Source organism: Aegilops tauschii, chromosome 6 (assembly GCF_002575655.3).
Source record: "Aegilops tauschii subsp. strangulata cultivar AL8/78 chromosome 6, Aet v6.0, whole genome shotgun sequence".
In the NCBI taxonomy this organism is placed as follows: Eukaryota; Viridiplantae; Streptophyta; class Magnoliopsida; order Poales; family Poaceae; genus Aegilops; species Aegilops tauschii.
In genome coordinates, this window is record NC_053040.3 from 159,211,983 (window position 1) to 159,231,698 (window position 19,716).

Consider the following 19,716-nt stretch of genomic DNA (forward strand, 5'->3'; position numbering starts at 1 on the left):
GTGCGAACCATGCCTCATGGGTAAGATGACCAAGACTCCGTTCTCCGGAACAATGGAGCGAGCAACCAACTTATTGGAAATCATACATACCGATGTGTGCGGTCCAATGAGTGTTGAGGCTCGCGGAGGATATCGTTATGTTCTCACTCTCACTGATGATTTAAGTAGATATGGGTATGTCTACCTAATGAAACACAAGTCTGAAACCTTTGAAAAGTTCAAGGAATTTCAGAGTGAAGTCGAGAATCAACGTGACAGGAAAATAAAATTCTTATGATCAGATCGTGGTGGAGAATATTTAAGTCACGAATTTGGTACACACTTAAGGAAATGTGGAATAGTTTCACAACTCACGCCGCCTGGAACACCTCAGAGAAACGGTGTGTCCGAACGTCGTAATCACACTCTATTGGATATGGTGCGATCTATGATGTCTCTTACCGATTTACCGCTCTCATTTTGGGGCTATGCTTTAGAGACTGCCGCATTCACTTTAAATAGGGCTCCGTCGAAATCCGTTGAGACGACACCGTATGAATTATGGTTTGGGAAGAAACCTAAGCTGTCGTTTCTAAAAGTTTGGGGATGCGATGCTTAAGTCAAGAAACTTCAACCTGAAAAGCTCGAACCCAAGTCGGAAAAATGCGTCTTCATAGGATACCCTAAGGAAACTATTGGGTATACCTTCTACCTCAGATCTGAGGGCAAGATCTTTGTTGCCAAGAACGGGTCCTTTCTAGAGAAGGAGTTTCTCTCGAAAGAATTGAGTGGGAGGAAAGTGCAACTTGATGAGGTGATAGTCACCCCTTCCGAACCGGAAAGTAGCGCAGCGCGGGAAAATGTTCCTATGGTGCCTACACCGACTGGGGAGGAAGTTAATGATGATGATCATGAAGCTTCGGATCAAGTTACTGAACTTCGTAGGTCCACAAGGACACGTTCCGCACCAGAGTGGTACGGCAACCCTGTCCTGGAAATCATGTTGTTAGACAACGGTGAACCTTCGAACTATGAAGAAGCGATAGCGGGCCCGGATTCCGACAAATGGCTAGAAGCCATGAAATCCGAGATAGAATCCATGTATGAAAACAAAGTATGGACTTTGACTGACTTGCCCGTTGAGCGGCGAGCCATAGAAAACAAATGGATCTTTAAGAAGAAGACGGATGCAGATGGTAATGTGACCATCTACAAAGCTCGACTTGTCGCTAAGGGTTATCGACAAGTTCAAGGGGTTGACTACGATGACACTTTCTCAGCCGTAGCGAAGCTGAAGTCCGTCCGAATCATGTTAGCAATTGCCGCATACTATGATTATGAGATATGGCAGATGGACGTCAAAACGGCATTCCTTAACGGCTTCCTTAAGGAAGAGTTGTATATGATGCAGCCGGAAGGTTTTGTCGATCCTAAGAATGCTAACAAAGTATGCAAGCTCCAGCGCTCAATCTATGGGCTGGTGCAAGCATCTCGGAGTTGGAACATTCGCTTTGATGAGATGATCAAAGCGTTTGGGTTTACACAGACTTATGGAGAAGCCTGTGTTTACAAGAAAGTGAGTGGGAGCTCTGTAGCATTTCTCATATTATATGTGGATTACATACTATTGATGGGAAATGATATAGAATTCTTGGAAAGTATAAAGGCCTACTTGAATAAGTGTTTTTCAATGAAGGACCTTGGAGAAGCTGCTTATATATTAGGCATCAAGATCTATAGAGATAGATCAAGACGCCTCATTGGTCTTTCACAGAGTACATACCTTGACAAAATATTGAAGAAGTTCAGTATGGATCAGTCCAAGAAGGGGTTCTTGCCTGTATTGCAAGGTGTGCAATTGAGCAAGGCTCAATGCCCGACCACGGCAGAAGATATAGAAAAGATGAGTGTCATCCCCTATGCCTCGGCCATAGGGTCTATTATGTATGCCATGCTGTGTACCAGACCTGATGTAAACCTTGCCGTAAGTTTGGTAGGAAGGTACCAAAGTAATCCCGGCATGGAACACTGGACAGCGGTCAAGAATATCCTGAAGTACCTGAAGAGGACTAAGGATATGTTTCTCGTTTATGGAGGTGACGAAGAGCTCGTCGTAAAGGGTTACGTCGACGCTAGCTTCGACACAGATCTGAATGACTCGAAGTCACAGACCGGATACGTGTATATATTGAATGGAGGAGCAGTAAGCTGGTGCAGTTGCAAGCAAAGCGTCGTGGCGGGATCTACATGTGAAGCGGAGTACATGGCAGCCTCGGAGGCAGCACAGGAAGCAGTCTGGATGAAGGAGTTCATTACCGACCTAGGGGTGATTCCCAATGCGTCAGGCCCGATGACTCTCTTCTGTGACAGCACTGGAGCTATTGCCCTTGCGAAGGAGCCCAGGTTTCACAGGAAGACCAGGCATATCAAGCGTCGCTTCAACTCCATTCGTGAAAGTGTTCAAAATGGAGACATAGATATTTGTAAAGTACATACGGACCTGAATGTAGCAGACCGTTGACTAAACCTCTCCCTAGGGCAAAACATGATCAACACCAGGACGCAATGGGTGTTCGATTCATCACAATGTAACTAGATTATTGACTCTAGTGCAAGTGGGAGACTGTTGGAAATATGCCCTAGAGGCAATAATAAATGGTTATTATTATATTTCTTTGTTCATGATAATTGTCTATTGTTCATGCTATAATTGTATTGTCCGGAAATCGTAATACATGTGTGAATACATAGACCACAACGTGTCCCTAGTAAGCCTCTAGTTGACTAGCTCGTTGATCAACAGATAGTCATGGTTTCCTGACTATGGACACTGGATGTCATTGATAACGGGATCACATCATTAGGAGAATGATGTGATGGACAAGACCCAATCCTAAGCATAGCATAAAAGATCGTGTAGTTTCGTTTGCTAGAGCTTTTCCAATGTCAAGTATCTTTTCCTTAGACCATGAGATCGTGCAACTCCCGGATACCGTAGGAGTGCTTTGGGTGTGCCAAACGTCACAACGTAACTGGGTGACTATAAAGGTGCACTACGGGTATCTCCGAAAGTGTCTGTTGGGTTGGCACGGATCGAGACTGGGATTTGTCACTCTGTGTGACGGAGAGGTATCTCTGGGCCCACTCGGTAATGCATCATCATAATGAGCTCAATGTGACTAAGGGGTTAGTCACGGGATCATGCATTGCGGTACGAGTAAAGAGACTTGCCGGTAACGAGATTGAACAAGGTATTGGGATACCGACGATCGAATCTCGGGCAAGTAACATACCGATTGACAAAGGGAATTGCATACGGATTGATTGAATCCTCGACACCGTGGTTCATCCGATGAGATCATCGTGGAACATGTGGGAGCCAACATGGGTATCCAGATCCCGCTGTTGGTTATTGACCGGAGAGGCGTCTCGGTCATGTCTGCATGTCTCCCGAACCCGTAGGGTCTACACACTTAAGGTTCGGTGACGCTAGGGTTGTAGAGATATATGTATGCGGAAACCCGAAAGTTGTTCGGAGTCCCGGATGAGATCCCGGACGTCACGAGAGGTTCCGGAATGGTCCGGAGGTGAAGAATTATATATAGGAAGTCAAGTTTCGGCCACCGGGAAAGTTTTGGGGGTTACCGGTATTGTACCGGGACCACCGGAAGGGTCCCGGGGGTCCACCGGGTGGGGCCACCTATCCCGGAGGGCCCCGTGGGCTGAAAGTGGAAGGGAACCAGCCCTTAGTGGGCTGGGGCGCCCCCCTTGGGCCTCCCCCCATGCGCCTAGGGTTGGGAACCCTAAGGGGGGGAGCTTCCCCCTTGCCTTGGGGGGCAAGGCACCCCTTTCCCCCCTTTGGCCGCCGCCCCCCCTTGGAGATCCCATCTCCCTGGGCCGGCGCCCCCCCAGGGGGCCTATATAAAGGGGGGGAGGGAGGGCAGCAACACACAGCCTTGGGCGCCTCCCTCCTCCCCTGCAACACCTCTCTCTCTCTCGTAGAAGCTCGACGAAGCCCTGCCGGAGACCCGCTACATCCACCACCACGCCGTCGTGCTGCTGGATCTCCATCAACCTCTCCTTCCCCCTTGCTGGATCAAGAAGGAGGAGACGTCGCTGCACCGTACGTGTGTTGAACGCGGAGGTGCCGTCCGTTCTGCACTCGGTCATCGGTGATTTGGATCACGGCGAGTACGACTCCGTCATCCACGTTCATTGGAACGCTTCCGCTCGCGATCTACAAGGGTATGTAGATGCACTCCCTTTCCCTCGTTGCTAGTATACTCCATAGATGCATCTTGGTGAACGTAGGAAAATTTTAAAATTATGCTACGATTCCCAACAGATACAATGCAAGCTCCCCCTACAAGTGGCTTTGCATGGGGCAAGTCAAAACCCCCACCGCAGGCTGCATTTGGCGAAGTTGGGTGCCGCTCAAGTGCAAAATCTTCATGTGGCTCGCTAGCCAAGACCGCCTCTGGACCTCTGACCGTCGCGCTCGGCACGGTCTCCAAGATACGTCGTCGGCCTGTTACACGTGCTTGCAAGACAAGGACAACCCCAATCACATCCTTGCCCATTGTGGCTATGCGAGTGAGGTGTGGCACTCATGCTTCAACGAGTGGAGACTCAACATCCAAATCCCATCTACTGATGCCACCTTCCTGCAATGGTGGCTCGATCAAAGGAGGCACTTCAATGGCAAACTCAGAAGAGGATTTGACTCCATCACGATCTTAATTGCTTGGGCCCGTTGGAAGCAGCGCAATGCACGAATGTTCAACAATGTTTCGAGGCAAAGATCGGCGGCGCAACTTAAGACAGAGATCCTAGATGAGATAGATGGTTGGAGGAAGACCGCACTAGGCGGAGTTGGTGCCTTAGATCCTTTCGCGAGAGAGTAGCCATAGTAGCTAGGGCGTAGGCATTGCGTGGGTTTCCCCTACGAGTTGTTCACAGCTCATTAGGGCTCTTGTACATATCACTCTGCCTTCTATAAAAATACGATATGTCATTGGCATACTCTAAAAATAAGTAATGGATTTGCTGCCGCCGCCGCCATATTGGGAACGCGCCCGGCCACAGTACTGTCATCTCGTCCCCGGCCGCCGCTTTCACGCGCGGAACATTCTCTTCTCCTATCGCGTGCGAAGCATGGGTGAAGCCACCGGAAACGCTTGGCACCGAAAGGTCCGTGGCGATCGTTTGGGGCGCACGGTTGGCGCTCGATGGACAGGTGCATACGCACGTGCTGATGCCTGGTGCGAGCACGCGATGCGCAGGAGCCAGGAGGAGATGATGGGGACACGCAGTGCTCTGCTGGGTGGCTGACATGCTGGCCCCACAGGAAGTTCCAGAGTGTTGACTCGGGTGTCTCACTGGTCGCTGTCGGGTTCCAGAGGAATGAGCTCCTTTTTCCTGTGGGAACAGTCATAGTAGTCGGTTCACATGCCTTTTGCGTCAGTGCACACGGCAGCTTTCCTCATCCTGGCTTCTTACTACTTTTGTATTCTAATCCCCGTGAGAATGGAGTTTTACAAATGAGTAGGAAATTGGAGCTTTATCCCACTACAATGTGATTGGTCTACACGTAAAAATATATCCAAGTCACGTAAAATCTTCTTAGTATGGTACACTATTAAGGGGACGATTAATTTTTTTTTGGCGGGTGAAGGGGATGACTACTTCACTCTAGGTGCTACTGTTATTCTTTTTTGTCTTCACGAATTCCCTTTTTAATATACTAAATAGTAGGATTTTACTTCTCCAGCAAGTCAAAAAACCTCTTCACAAATATAGTAGTATATGAATTTTCAAGCAGTGCATGTGTATGTTCACAATTGGACAAGAAACAAGGGACTGAAGTGAGAAGTGCTGTCTCATTTCTGTCACTTTCTGATTTGTTTTTTAATCTCTTCTCTGATGCTCACCACCCACCTCTATATATACACATCACCTCCTTTCCATCCCGACATCCAACATCCAAAGCTCCAACGAACTCGACAGAAAAATCTCACACTTCCACGAACAGCACACCTGCAAAGATTCCATGGGCGCCAAGATTTCCTGCTCTTCCACCCACCGAGAAACCCTCTCGCAGCAGCCACACCATCCGGCGCCGGTCAGGGTCATCGCCGCCGACGGCTCGCTGAAGGAGCTCCCGGCCAGCCCCCGAGTCGCCGTCTCTGACGTTCTTGCCGGCGAGGCCGCCTCCTTCTTCGTGTGCAACTCCGACGCGCTCTACTTCAACGAGCCCCCACCTGCGCTAGCCTCCGACGAGCTGCTCCGGCCGGGACAAATATACTTCCTGATCCCGGCCGCGGAGCTGGGGCGGCCGCTCTCGAGCGCCGACATGGCCGCCCTCGCCGTGCGGGCGAGCGCGGCGATCGCGGCCAAGAGCCCCGAGCAGCGCGGCGGCAAGAAGAACCTGCGCGTCGTGCCGGTGCGCGAGGAGGTGGAAGACTGCGAGGACGTCATGTTCAACGAGAAGCTTAACGAGCGGACGCTCGGGGAGTTCGCCGTGTCGCTGAGTCCGGTGAAGAAGAGCAACGGGAAGCTCGCAGCGCGGTCGCGGCTGAGGCTGAAGCGGGCTCTGAGCATCATACAGGAGGCTGCTGACTGACTCGAGCATTTCTACAAGATAGTGTTGTTCATTTTTTTTGTTCCTTCAATTTTGGAACCATTATTAATTCATGAGGCCAAACGGCCTAGGCCAATAGTATTAAATTGATTTTTGTAGATTTAGGCGGGAAAGAACAAAAAATTGGGAAAGAGACTGTAAATATCTCCCAGTATTTATAGTACAATACTGGATGCAAAACTACCGGGAATGCCAAAAATTAATTCTTGAGTTGTTATCTACTTCTAATCTGTATGGTGTTTTGTATATTTGCGCAAAATCTGTATGGTATATTTTTCCTGCTTTATCTGCTACGATGAAAGTAGTCAAATGTCTGACCGAACTGTCTCTAAATGTATGACTCCAAGTTCTAAAACACCATGGGTTCTTTTTCTTATTTTTGCGAGTTAATTGATCAGACAGCACCACAACGACAGCTAAATAACAGAAAGGGGCTGCTAATTTTTCAACCAGTCAGCGATAGAATAAAGCGTGGATGCCAAGCGATTCAACAAAACTTCAGTCATCATAGCAAGCAAAAGCACAAAAATGGTCAGATGCTTATGCTGATCCAATTAAAAAACATAGTTAACCATCGTGTCCGTTGCAGTTCTGTCCTAGTGTGCATGTCGCCTGAACCTTAACTAATTTCGCAGACGGAGGAAGTATAAAATTATGAGGATCAAACTCTTACTCTACTTACTCCCTTTGTAATCTAAAAGATCTTATATTAATTTACGGAGGGCGTGCTTGTTAGGATAATGTTCCTGACAACATGACTATTCAAGTCAACCGACGGCTTCTTTTCACTTTCGGTAAACTGTTGAACCGCACGCACGGAGTTGCGTTACACTCTAGAATGTTCAAATCAATACGCCCGAGAGACGCCGGCCGAGGACCCGACGTCAAGAAGAGAAGCAGCAAGGAAGCGAAGGAGTGAGGAAGCCGGCCGCGGGGTCAAAAATTAGGGAACGACGAGAACCCAGAATGGCTGCTGTGTCGTCAGTCGTCGGTTCAGTTGAGCACGTCCCCAGATCAGTCGGCCATGCTATCTCTGAATCTTATACACCCCGCTGCTAAATACTGACTGACGGAGTAGCTTAGACACTGATACACGGGCGTTTTGGTCCTGGCCCCGTCGTCTCCATTAAGCGGATCTTTAGAGTTCATTAATGGGGTCGAGTACACGGCTCACTGCAAAACACAGAGATACTAATAATAATTCAGTCTGCTATGATGTTTGTTGCAACTTTCTGAAAGGATAAAAGGCGCACGAACTTTATAGAAAATGTGCACTGAACTGATTAATGGTGTTGTCTACCTAATTGGTTCAATAACAGCATTTACAGAAGATGTATTTAGTTGACTCTTCTCTTCTACTAGTATCTAAGATAATTACTAAATCTGATAAATCACATGGAATCGTCCAGCCAGTAGAAACGGAATGAGCCAGGCATGATTGGCAGTTAAAATTCTTTCATTAGCAGTCATGCGTACTATCACTGTCCTGAGCATCCACGACTGATCGACCGATCGAGAAAGGCAACGAAGCGACCACGACGACTCAGCTCCCCGCAGAGACATCAATCTTTTATTGTACCTACTGGTTAATCGCCGGCCACGGCCGGCCAATCTCATCTCCGCCGCTTCCACGCTGTTCGCTCGGAACATTCTCTGTTTCTCTTTGTCCCGTCGCGGCTGGCGACGGAAGCGCTGGCGAAGCCGCGGCGCCGGCGCGTGCAGGAAAAAGAAGCCCGTGGCGATTGTTTGGGGCGCACGGATGCGATCCATTGACCGGACGAGTCACTGTCACTGGTCAGTGTACGCCGAGGAATATAAGCGGCTTTGCGGGGGAATGGTCGTCGCTGTCTGCACGCCTGGTTTCCAGATTAACGGTGAAGCAGTGGACATCTATCTGGCGTCAGTGCGCACAAACGCGGCAATGGCGTGCGTCAGCGCCCACGATAGCTCCCCTGGCCTTGCTTCCCTCTTCTTGCCTTGTGAATTTTGCATTACAATGCCTGTAAAGATTGAGTTTTGTACTTCCTCCGTTCTTAAATATTTGTTTTTTAAAGATTTCAACAAATGACTATATAAGGAGCAAAATGAGTGAATATACACTCCAAAATATGTCTATATACATTCGTATGTGGTAACGAATGTGGTAGTCCATTTGAAATCTCTAAAAAGACAAATATTCAGTAACAGAGGGAGTAGATGGGTAGATTAGTTAACCAAGTTTTGTAGATGGCGGCGGGACTTCTCCCTGTCCCTGCCTCCCCTGCTGCTCCCCTCCCTGTAGCGTCGTCCCATCTCCGAGGCGGGCTGTGGTGGTGCAGCTGGCGGCGAGTTGGGCCTCCCTGCCTAAATCTGGCCCACGACCATGGGCGGCTACTAGGCTGCCATCTGCGAGGCTGGCGAGGTTGCGATGATTCCGGCAACGAGGTTGGCATGGTTGCCTGGACCTGATGCTTCCTGTGTGTGGCACCGACGATCCGTGGCTTCACTTGGGCGCCGGGGCAGCGGCGGCCAAGCGGTGGGCCTAGTGATCTCCGCACGAAGTTATAGATCTATAGTCCCCTTTGATCTGGCCATCGGCGAGTTTCGGACTTCTCCTTCCAAGGAAAAGAAGGACTGGCGTATATGACGCTCTTTGGATACCTTGATTGGATAGGGGCCGGTCGTGTGCACTCGCTACATCAGCGTAACCAGCTTTGCCGGGGTATCCGAAGCTTTGTTTTTGTTGACACCTTGGGACATGTCTGCACCAAGATTTCCAAGGGATCAACAGATGCGGAGAATGCCATGGCGTGATTGGAGGACCTGCAAGTGGCGAAGGCGGGTCTTGGATGAGACGAAGACTTTGCTTCACAGGCAGTTGTGTCAGATTTGGCTTGCCGGGTATGCTCCCGTCCAGACCGAACACGAGTTCCTGTGAGCCTGGTGGCGCGTGACCTGTAGTGGTAGCCTTTGCAAGTGGGGGCGGCAGCATTGGAGGACATTTTGTTGGTGGTGCTCCTTTGAGTACCGAGTCGTGATTTCTAGGGTGAAAACCCAAGGTCTGGCCTTTATTGTTTGTGCCTAGCAGTGACCTTGTCGAGTCATTGTTTTGGGAACACGGTCTTTCTTCAGGGTAAAAATCTACGATCTCTGATCGGGCAACAACAACGCTGGTGCATTGTTTCCTTCCTGGAGGCGTTGCTTTTGGAGAACCTTCTTCCTTGTCTGGGTGTTGTCTTTGGTAGTGGTTAGAGTGTTGCTACTGCGGGTGGTTGTTCACCATGGCAGGGTCTTTTTTTCTCTTTTTTTTTGCTGTGTGCATCTTGAATGTTTTTAGGCATCTTATTGGTGCAGAGAGTACTTAATATTAATAAATTTCCCTTTAAGAAAAACAAAATACTGTATTTCAGATTTAGTCTTAGCTGACTGTAATCCTATTATACTAGGGAATAAATTTTGAGTTTACCCGCAAAAAAGAAAAAGGAGGAATTTCCAAGCAGTGCATGTGCTGTTATACAATTGGATAAGAAGCAAAGGATTGAAGTGATAAGTCATGTCTTCCTTTTCTTGTCGCTTCTCTGATCTCAGCACGTAACCTCCATATATGCGCGACCATCCTTTAATCTCTCCGCACCAACGAACTTCAAAAACTATTCTCAACACTTGTGCACACGCAAAGATTCCATGGGAGCGAAGCTTTCCTGCTTCTCCAACCACGGAGGCAGCCTCTCGCAGCAGCCACACCAGCCGGCGCCTGTTAGGGTCATTGCCGCCGACGGATCGCTGAAGGAGCTCCCGGCCAGCCCACGCGTCACCGTCTCCAACGTGCTCGGCGGCAGCGCCGCGTCCTTCTTCGTGTGCAGCTCCGACGCGCTCTACTTCGACCAGAGCCCTCCGGCGCTGGCATCCGGGGAGGTACTCCAGTCGGGGCAGATATACTTCGTGCTCCCGGCGGCGTTGCTCGGGCGGCCGCTATCCAGCGCCGAGATGGCCTCGCTTGCGGTGCGAGCGAGCTCGGCGATCGCGGCCAAGAAGCCGCAGCGGAGGCGGGGGCGCCTCAGCGGCGGGAGGAAGAAGGTGCGCGTCATGCCGATGCACGAGGAGGTGGAAGACGGCGAGGATGTTCTGCTGAACGAGAAGCTTAACGAGCGGACGCTCGGGGAGTTCGCCGTGTCGCCGATGAGCCCAGAGAAGATCGGCGTGGTGGCGGCACGGTCGCGGCTGAAGATGAAGCTGAAGCGCGCTCTGAGTATCATTCAAGAGGTTGCTGAGTGAAGCATTTCTCTAAAAGATAAATACTAGTGGTGTTTTTTTTTAGTTTTTGGTTCTGTTTGAAGCCATATTTAGGTTTAAGCCCAAATATTTAATTGGTTTAGTTGATTTAGGATAGGAAGAACATGTATTCTGGGAAAGGGTATGTGAATATGTCCCATGGTGTATGTGATTCACTATAGAATACTTATATGCAAGACTAAAAGAATGCAAAACACCGATTCTTGATTTGTTAATTTTCAGCAGATTCTGTTCTTTTTACGCATTCGCTAATCCTCAGGCAACTAAAAATTTCTGTAGCACGAATTCATATTAGTAGGGAGGACAACAGAGCGCCGAGCGCGAGACACGGATGCCGCGGACTCGATGGCGAGTGCGAGGCATCAACAAATGGGAGCCAGCGACGCCACGGCGCCTTGGAGTCTCGACGGGTGTGAACCGGCGATGAGGCGGCTCGCCGCAACATCGATTGCCGGTGCGAGTCAGAGACTGGACTGTTCGGGCTGGGGGCTGCAGGATCGTTGCTGGCACAGAACGGGGAGAGAGGGATTTCGAGGTATGGTCGGTGTGGCCGTTGAGGGGAATACTGGACAGCGATGCGAGAGCGATCGTGCCGCCGATCGCGGGTGGCGAAAGCAAGCGGTTAGGCAATCATTTGTGAAATGGAGCGTAGCTGCCAAACTACATAAACAAAACTTCAGTCAGCATATAAGCATATAACCAGAAATGCAACTGCGCGCTTAACCGAAGAAGTGAAGGACGCGTTACTTTTCTCGGAGCGTAAAGCAATGTTGACGGATAACGATCCTGACAACGATCATCATCGATGGCAGGGCAGCTTGCCGAGTCAACCAAACGGTTAAACAAGTCGCAGAGCGATTGGCAAGACTGCTCACGGTCGCGTCTTACTGAGGAATCGTCAAATGCACCGGATAGAAGGCAACGAACGAGAGAGCCAGAGGAGACGTCAACACGAGAAGTAGAGAGGAAGGAAGATGTGGCCTGTGGGGATCAACGATACGGTCAAGACGGGGTGCGTTCCTAGGCTACGCCAGCAGATCGGCCTCCTGAACCCGATAAACATTGCATTCCGGTCAAACCTCTCAAACCAGCATAGCTTGCAGGAACTTGTGCGACTCGAACAAAACTTGCGTCTCAAGCTCTCAACACAGCAACATATAACTCGCTTCCTTCCCGCCGAAAGATTACGAGCAATCATCTAGTGCACGAATTCTTGCGCAGACATTGTTAGCTGGTTGTTTTTCCTTTATTGAGGAATGCGTTCTCAGGTTAATAATAGTAGTATCAAACCCCCTTTTCTTCTAAGAGTTTCACCTGAAGATAAGTCCGACTACTAACCTAATCTCTGCTCCCCTTGCTCCTTCGATGAATCCCCTGGAGAAGAATTGTCAGCTCTGCTCCCCTTGCTCCTTCGATGAATCCCCTGGAGAAGAATTGTCAGATCGACACTGCAACAAGACATCTGCCCCATAACAGAGATGTAGCGGGACCATGTCCAGTAGTTCAACTTCCAAGATATATCAAGTAAATAGCCAGCAGATGAAGTTGTTTATCAATTAGAAAGGGTTACAGTACAATTACTTCTCAAATACAGTATTATAACTGAATTGTTGCTAGCAATCATAAATTACGAGGGAGCTTAGCTAGCACGAAGATGAACTGCGAGAAATTTCTAAGCAGTTCAGCAGAATGATTTGTGATTGGTGCTACTGATTTATTTGGTGCTCGGAATGAACTGTGATTGGTGCTACTGATTTATTTGCTACTACCATATGATGGTTGAACTGTAGCTAATCAACTGATAGTTGAATTGGCAGTTATGAGAGAGAATATAGACAATCTGCTGAAAAACTGATTGTGTATATCAAAGAATCTTTTTAGACCATTGTGTATATGAAAATTTAGACAACCAAATTTAGACATGCTATTGGAGAATGGAGAATGGAGAATGTAAGAGCATCTCTAGCATATCCCCTATTCTAAAAGTGCAAAACAGAGGCACCAAGAGGATAGCTTGCGCCCCCATCTTGAAGCTGTGTAGCCACCCCCTTCAGTCTGCCATGCGCCGGTTGCGGAAACTGCTGCCCCTATGCCGGAGGGGCGTGCCCTGCCCGCCAGTCCTGTGACGAGGCCCCGTCTGCGCTCGGTGGTTATTGCCCCTGCCACTTAGGATGGCAGCCACCTACCGCGGAGATCCGGCCATTAAAGAAATCGACTGGGAAATTGCCAGCTCTCGCCGGGCGCGTGACCATCGTTTATACGCCCAGCTTAGGATCCCCTACCTCAAGATATGCCAGTTTAGGTTCTGTCATATCGTGTCCTCGATTAATCCGACTGATCGTTGACCGACTGATGGAATCCTCCTTGTGGGTGCCCACACCGACTGATAAACCCCCCTGTTATTAGCATTGCCTTGGACTGTAAAGATCATGAGCTTCGGCCTCCATGGGCCTTAGCTGGATAATATATCGCCGTGGGCCTACCCGGTGGGAGATAACCTCATCAGAACAGAGGTCATCATAAGGTGACGTTTCAGGAAATACAAACATGCAATAACTGGAACTAACTACTGCAAATCATCATGCCCGAATAGCATGTTCAGAATGCCAATTACGACCGACTTGGACGTGCCTGAGTTGAGCCATTGGTGGTTCATACTTCATAGTCCATAGCTTTTTTAGCTCAGTGTTACGTCAAGACACTACAGAACCTATCTTAAATTAATAAAAAGGGCAAGAAGAATAGATGTAAGTTAATCTACTATGATGCTCAATTTACAGAAGGGCAGTGAGTTCAGACCTTGGTGCAGTAGGCAGGTCACTTGAGATAGTTAGCACAAATCATCACACTCGGCAGGTCATCATCAGAGAGAATGATTGCAGGACTGCTGGAGGTGCGTAGCCATGATCAAATTTTATGTGATCCGCAAGTTCCACAAAATTATCAGAAGCAAGGGCTCAGTAACGAAAATTGAATGGTTACAAAAAAAATCAACAACTTCCAACAAAAGACAAGCACATACATCCCAATTATCTTGTTCTCCAGCGTCATCTCTCCAGCTCATCCTCTGAGAATACCTGAAGTGTGCTTAGTAGAAATACCTGCAATCCCCAGTTGTCAGTGGACAACAACAAAATGTATTTTTCGACTGTGCGGGCAGTAAGAGACAACACCAGAGAAGAGTGAAATGTATAAAATGAGAAGTGAACATCGAGTGCATGTCACCCTATAGGGCCCATGTAAGGCTCATGAGTTACAGATCAAAGTACAGAAAGCACTCTCACATCTAAATGCACCTGAATGGACAGATGTAGTAAAAGGACAGAGGGCAAGTCAACTGCCGAAGCAAAATAATTACTTTCAGAAACAAGTATAAGTTTATACATATTGGATTAAGATTGCTTAAGAAATACACAGGGTTTAAAAAAATAAGGAAAGGGTTTTTGCATTGTCAAATTAAAGCATTACTGCCAAGTTCCTCTAAAGATAAAATGCTAGTAGGAAACAGCAACCTAGTAACTTTATCAAAGGGAGTAGAACTCGTATAAACTACGAAATGTGGAGCCCTGATAGCTTCTAAGTAACAATACATCTACTCACACTCCCCAGTTTGTGAACTGGGGCCAACCTAGCCATAGTGTAATTCAAAAGCTTCTTTCAGATGGTGTAACTGAAAAGCTGTCCCAAGTTACCTAAGTACTAAAAAACAGACGAGAGCAGCACCATGATACAGCATACCTGACTGAATCCTGAGTTAAAAGCCTCCAGTTGTCTTGAGATTCCACTTTTAACCGTAGTGTCGACAACAAAAGAAACATATTCTTCCAAACTCTCATCAGTTACCTAAAAATAACATGAGTAATTTAGAGAATACTTTTAAATCTGCTGAGAAGCCAGCAACTGAGAGTGCAGTCATATCAGTTACATTATCTGAGGTACCCTCTGAAGAAAGCACATATTCTGGATACCCTGGGACCGCAAAGTCAATAGCAAGATCCTCAATTTACAACCTCATTAAGACAAATCAGATGTGTTCTGGTATATCCCCCGTCGAACATGACTTAGTATTTCTTTTGACAAGTGCTTTGAATTCCATGAGGGTCGTTGCCAGTTCAGGATCAAATGAATTGATACCGTATATATTAAGCTCCTAACAAGAAATGCTTACTATATAGACTAACAAAAGTAAGAAAGCGTAATAAACACGATATACATTTCAAAAATGTAGGGTCCAAGATACCTGTCCTAGGATAAGCTTATAAAATACTTTAGAAAATGGAATGTCAATAATTCTGCCATCCTTAATTGCCTTTGTGATGACTCCTTTCAGATGATCATCTATATTCCTTTCATAGATGTAATTTTTTTTCTATCTCCTTTGATTTGTACATTCTAACTAAACTGAAACTTATTCAATTATATCCCACAAAAAAAACTTATTCAAATATATTCATTTTTCTTATTTCTTTAACTCTGTATGCGCATCAGCACATGTGCGCATCAGTTCTAAGTTTATAGATGTTGTTAGCTCGAACTTAGATACTTTGCTGATAGTTATCCTGTTTCTATCATATTTGTGGTGGCACCCCGGTGACCCTGACAATGACCAAGATTAGAGTATTTGGCGGGTAGGCAAGTACTACCTTCGTTCCAAATTATAAGATGTTTTAGATATTTCAATATGGACTACATACGGACTAAAATGAGTGAACAAACACACTAAAACACGGCTATATACATCCAATTCAGAAAAAATTAGAACATCTTATAATTCGAAACGAAGGGAATAGCAATTATCTCAAAATGACTAAAGGCATCAGCTCTGCAAACCCAGACTCAAAATTATCGACCAGAGCGATGTCTACCCAGCTTCAGCTGAATCACCACCTAGCTATCAATATATTTGTCAAGAATCAAGATACTAACCAATTAGTATGATATACAAGTTGACACGACTTTGGGTGCCATCTAATGTGGCCTGGCTTCCTTCAAAAGAAGGGGATCAGTGAGGCACACACTTCTTAAGAGAGAAAAAAACATCAATCCCCCGTCACATCATTGTCTGGTCCAAGCCTTTGTGCAATGCCGCAAACATGTATTAGTCCATAGAGCAAGGAGTGATCTTCAATGCAATTCTGATGCAGATATCAGAACTTTTGTTGCTCTGATCTGTGGTAGACACAGAACTGCTACTTTTGGCACCAGCCTGAGCGTTGAAGCTTCAACGGAGAACTCTTGCCTCATACATATATGCTGCAGGCAATCAACCATCTTATCAAAAGTGTACCAAGATCAAAGCCCCAGTGGTAATACCAAAGAACTACTAGTATTAAATCAGTACTTCAGCACAGCAGCAGAACTTTTAAGTCGCATGGCTGCATTAGCGCTCATCGTGCCAAGGACTTCTATTTTTTTTTTTCTCTTTTCAAGCCTATCTCCTTCTGAAATTACTCAGTTATAACTACTACTGTAAGTGTTAACCATTAGCTCTACCTCAGATGCTAAATTCATCTGATCGGGTACATACCGAGCCATTCCAACTCCATAGTAAATCAAGTCAAGCATCTCATAGATCAAATTGTCTTGGGGGTGTGTCCGGTCACCTGCAACAAACACCCCAACTCCCCTCTCCTCCCCTCCAACTGTGACTGATGACCAGCCTACTCCTTTCACAACCCCTTTCTGCTTCATCATATGTCTCTCTTGTGCTGCCTCACACCACTGTCCCTTGCTGGCGTATAGATTTGCCATTGCCACATGTGCTCCTGCACCCCATGGCTCTGCCTCCATTACCCTCTCTGCAGCTTTCTTCCCGGTTTGCTCTTCCCCTCGAGCTGCACATGCCCTAAGCAAAGATGTCCAAACAACTCCATCTCTTTCATTAGCTGCCATACCACCAATCAACTCCTCAGCCTCATCTATTCTACCAGCTCTGCCCAACAAATCCACGACACAGCCATAGTGCTCCTTTGACGGCTCCAGTCCGTAGCTTTTGCTCATTGCATTGAGGTACCTCAATCCAAGCTCAACTGCCCCAGCATGACAGCAAGCACTGAGCACACCAATGAACGCAACATGGTCCGGCTTTAGCCCAACACGGCACATTTCCTCAAACAATTCAAGTGCCCTTTTGCTGTGGCCATGCTCAGCATTCCCGACGATCATCGCAGTCCATGAAACCACATCATCTTTCGTGCGATTCAAAAATACAACATCAGCATCTGACATGTTGCCGCTCTTTCCATACATGTCAATGAGCGCGCTCCTGACCATGGCATGGTGTTCAAGTCCAGCAGCGACAGCAAGTGCATGGAGTTGGCGACCAGCGTCCAATGACGCAGCAGTTGCGCACGCACTGAGGAGACTGGCAAGAGTAAACTCATTCGGACGAGGACAATGGTGCCGTCGCATTTCAGTAAACAGGGCGAAAGCCTCCCCGGCAAGCCCTTCCTGTGCATAGCCTGATATGATTGCACTCCAAGAGACAACATCCTTGGCAGCACTTTCCTGGAACACGGCATCGGCTGCTGACAGACGACCGGCGGCGCGGGCATAGAGTGTGACGAGTGAATTGGCCACCGAGCGCGAACTGGCGAACCCTCTTTGTGCAGCTTGCGCGTGCAACTGCTCTCCAAGATGTACACACGAAATATTTGCACACGCAGCAATAACTGCAGCGTATGTGTATTCGTTGGGCCTTGCCGCGTTTGATGCCCCGTCACGAAGCATCGCGACGAATGCCAGGATGGCTTCCTTGGCACGACCAGTCTGCGCGTAGGAGGATATCACAGTCGTCCACGCGGCAACGTCTCGCGAGCCCATGCGGCCGACCGCAGCCAGTGCGCGGTGGACGTCCCCGCAGCGCGCGTACAGCGTGGCAAGTGCGTTGGCGACGTAGGGCGTGGCGTCGAAGCCGAGCTTGGCGCAGAGCGAGTGCACCTCACGGCCGCGCGACAGCAGCCCGGTGTCGGCGCACGCGGTGAGCGCGGCCGCGAAGGCGTGCGAGTCGCAGGGCATGCCGGAGGCGCGCATCTCGGCGAAGCGGCGGACCGCGTCGTGGCGGCGGCCGGCCCGCGCCAGTGCGGAGATGAGCGTGGTCCAGGAGACCACGTTCTTGAGCGGCATTTCGTCGAACACCCTGAGTGCCAGCTCGAGGCGGCCGGCCTTGGCGTAGGCGTCGGCCAGCGCGGTGGCGACGAAGACGGAGGAGACAGCCGAGGAACTGACGGCGAAGGCGTGCAGTGACGCGGCGTGGCTGGCGTCGGCGGCCGCAGCGCAGGCCTTGAACGCGAGGCTGAGCACGAAGGGGTCAGCGGCCGGGAGCGAGGATGCGCGGATGCGGGAGAAGAGCGCCATCGCGCCGGCGACATCCCCCGCCGCGGCATGGCCGGCGAGGAGGGCGGAGTAGGAGGCCTCGTCGCGGTGCGGCGCCCCGTCGAACAGGGCCTGCGCGTCCAGGAGCCGGCCCGACTGGACCAGGCGCTTCAGGCGGGCGTTGAGGTCTTGCAGTGGCGGCACGGAGAAGACGGGCGGTGGGTGTGGTTCGGGACGAAGAGGAGCAGCTTCCGCCCACATGGACCGACCGAGACGATGAGGTTTCACGCGGGGAGCGAAGCGCGCCACCATTTGAGTCCCCTCGGCGGCCTGGAACTCCTCCCCGGCCCGCGGCTGCGCTCCTGCCCAGTCCCCACGGCTGCGCGGCGTGGTATCTCCTCTGCGGTACGGCGCTCGACCGGCCGGAGCTGGGCTCTTCGAGGCGAAGCGCGCGAGAGCACGACTGCAGGAGACGGCCCGCGCAAACCCTCCTTTTCCGGTTTCCCCGCCTGGACCCCCTTTTTTTCCATAAACTAGACACATGCCCGTGAGTTGTAACTGAAGAAGAAAATCACCATCCTAATCACTCAAGAAGTAAGGACGTCATCGTCGCTTTCCTTCCATCCGGCTCATATTTGCACAGCCTAAGAAGAGATTGCATTGTTTAGACTCGTTGCAAGAACCAGGATTGGTCGGGTCGACTATGTACTTGTAAAGGATTGCTAGATCCATTTTTCCACAACCTGGGAAGAAAAATCTTGGTACCAAAGAAAAAATATCTTAAGAAATGAGGAAGGCCACATCTCTGCCTAAAGAGGATAGTTGGTACGATAAATAAACCAGCAACATCTGCCTGAACTGTACTTTCAAATCAAGGCCTAGTTTAATCTGATAAGGCCAAAATAACCATTTTCATGAAACATATAGTCAATTTTCTATAAGGGAACATATAGTCAAATTGTCCACTAATGATCGAAGAGTGCAGCTCGAAGGGACTGTCCAATCTACATAAGCTATGACCATGATTTCTACATTTCCTAACTAAAACAACATTGTCTAACCATTGGCTTAGGCATACAGACTCTAATACAAATTGCAAACTGTTGAGAAGTGTAGACCTGTCGTTGTTTTTTGGTGACCATACAAATTTAGATGAATAGATTTCAATTATAGTGATAGCTCGAGCCAAGAACCAAAAAAAGTAGTCACATTAGCTATAAACGTCTAGCAATCCAAAGAGGTGTTGGCACCAGAGGAGCAACACTTGAACCGCATATTTGATGCCATTATCCAATGACGGAAGCTCTCGATGCTCTCTAGTGTGTGACTGGTCACATTCTGCATGCTTTGCATCTGGAAGAAGAAAATATGTCAACACGGAGCAAGATAAATAACACCTAAACCGAAGTAGTAGATCGGGTCATCTGCTTTCAGATATGTCAGGTTCACTGTTGTTATCTTTGCAACTTGACGGATCTTTTGGATTAAGTGAGCAAGCCCACTTGTGATGC

At 48.6% G+C, this 19,716-nt stretch overlaps 3 protein-coding genes across 3 annotated transcripts; 2 read left to right on the forward strand and 1 right to left on the reverse strand.

Annotated features, from left to right (window-relative positions):
- The first annotated feature begins 5,639 nt into the window (after nucleotides 1-5,639).
- On the forward strand, nucleotides 5,640-6,834 carry LOC109754858 (uncharacterized). The gene has a single exon (XM_020313747.4). It carries the CDS (start codon nucleotides 6,029-6,031, stop codon nucleotides 6,599-6,601), a length of 573 nt encoding a protein of 190 aa, XP_020169336.1. The 5' UTR covers nucleotides 5,640-6,028; the 3' UTR covers nucleotides 6,602-6,834.
- Nucleotides 6,835-9,737: 2,903 nt separating this feature from the next.
- Nucleotides 9,738-11,106, forward strand: LOC109754860 (uncharacterized). Its single transcript, XM_020313750.3, has one exon. The coding sequence runs from the start codon at nucleotides 10,283-10,285 to the stop codon at nucleotides 10,871-10,873; it is 591 nt and encodes a 196-aa protein (XP_020169339.1). The 5' UTR covers nucleotides 9,738-10,282; the 3' UTR covers nucleotides 10,874-11,106.
- Nucleotides 11,107-12,115: 1,009 nt separating this feature from the next.
- On the reverse strand, nucleotides 12,116-18,847 carry LOC109754859 (putative pentatricopeptide repeat-containing protein At3g47840). Its single transcript, XM_073501244.1, has 5 exons — nucleotides 15,818-18,847; nucleotides 14,630-14,734; nucleotides 13,914-13,992; nucleotides 13,691-13,778; nucleotides 12,116-12,314 (listed from the first exon to the last, which is right to left on the reverse strand). Exon 1 carries the CDS (start codon nucleotides 18,746-18,748, stop codon nucleotides 16,343-16,345), a length of 2,406 nt encoding a protein of 801 aa, XP_073357345.1. The 5' UTR covers nucleotides 18,749-18,847; the 3' UTR covers nucleotides 12,116-12,314; nucleotides 13,691-13,778; nucleotides 13,914-13,992; nucleotides 14,630-14,734; nucleotides 15,818-16,342.
- Nucleotides 18,848-19,716: the final 869 nt, after the last annotated feature.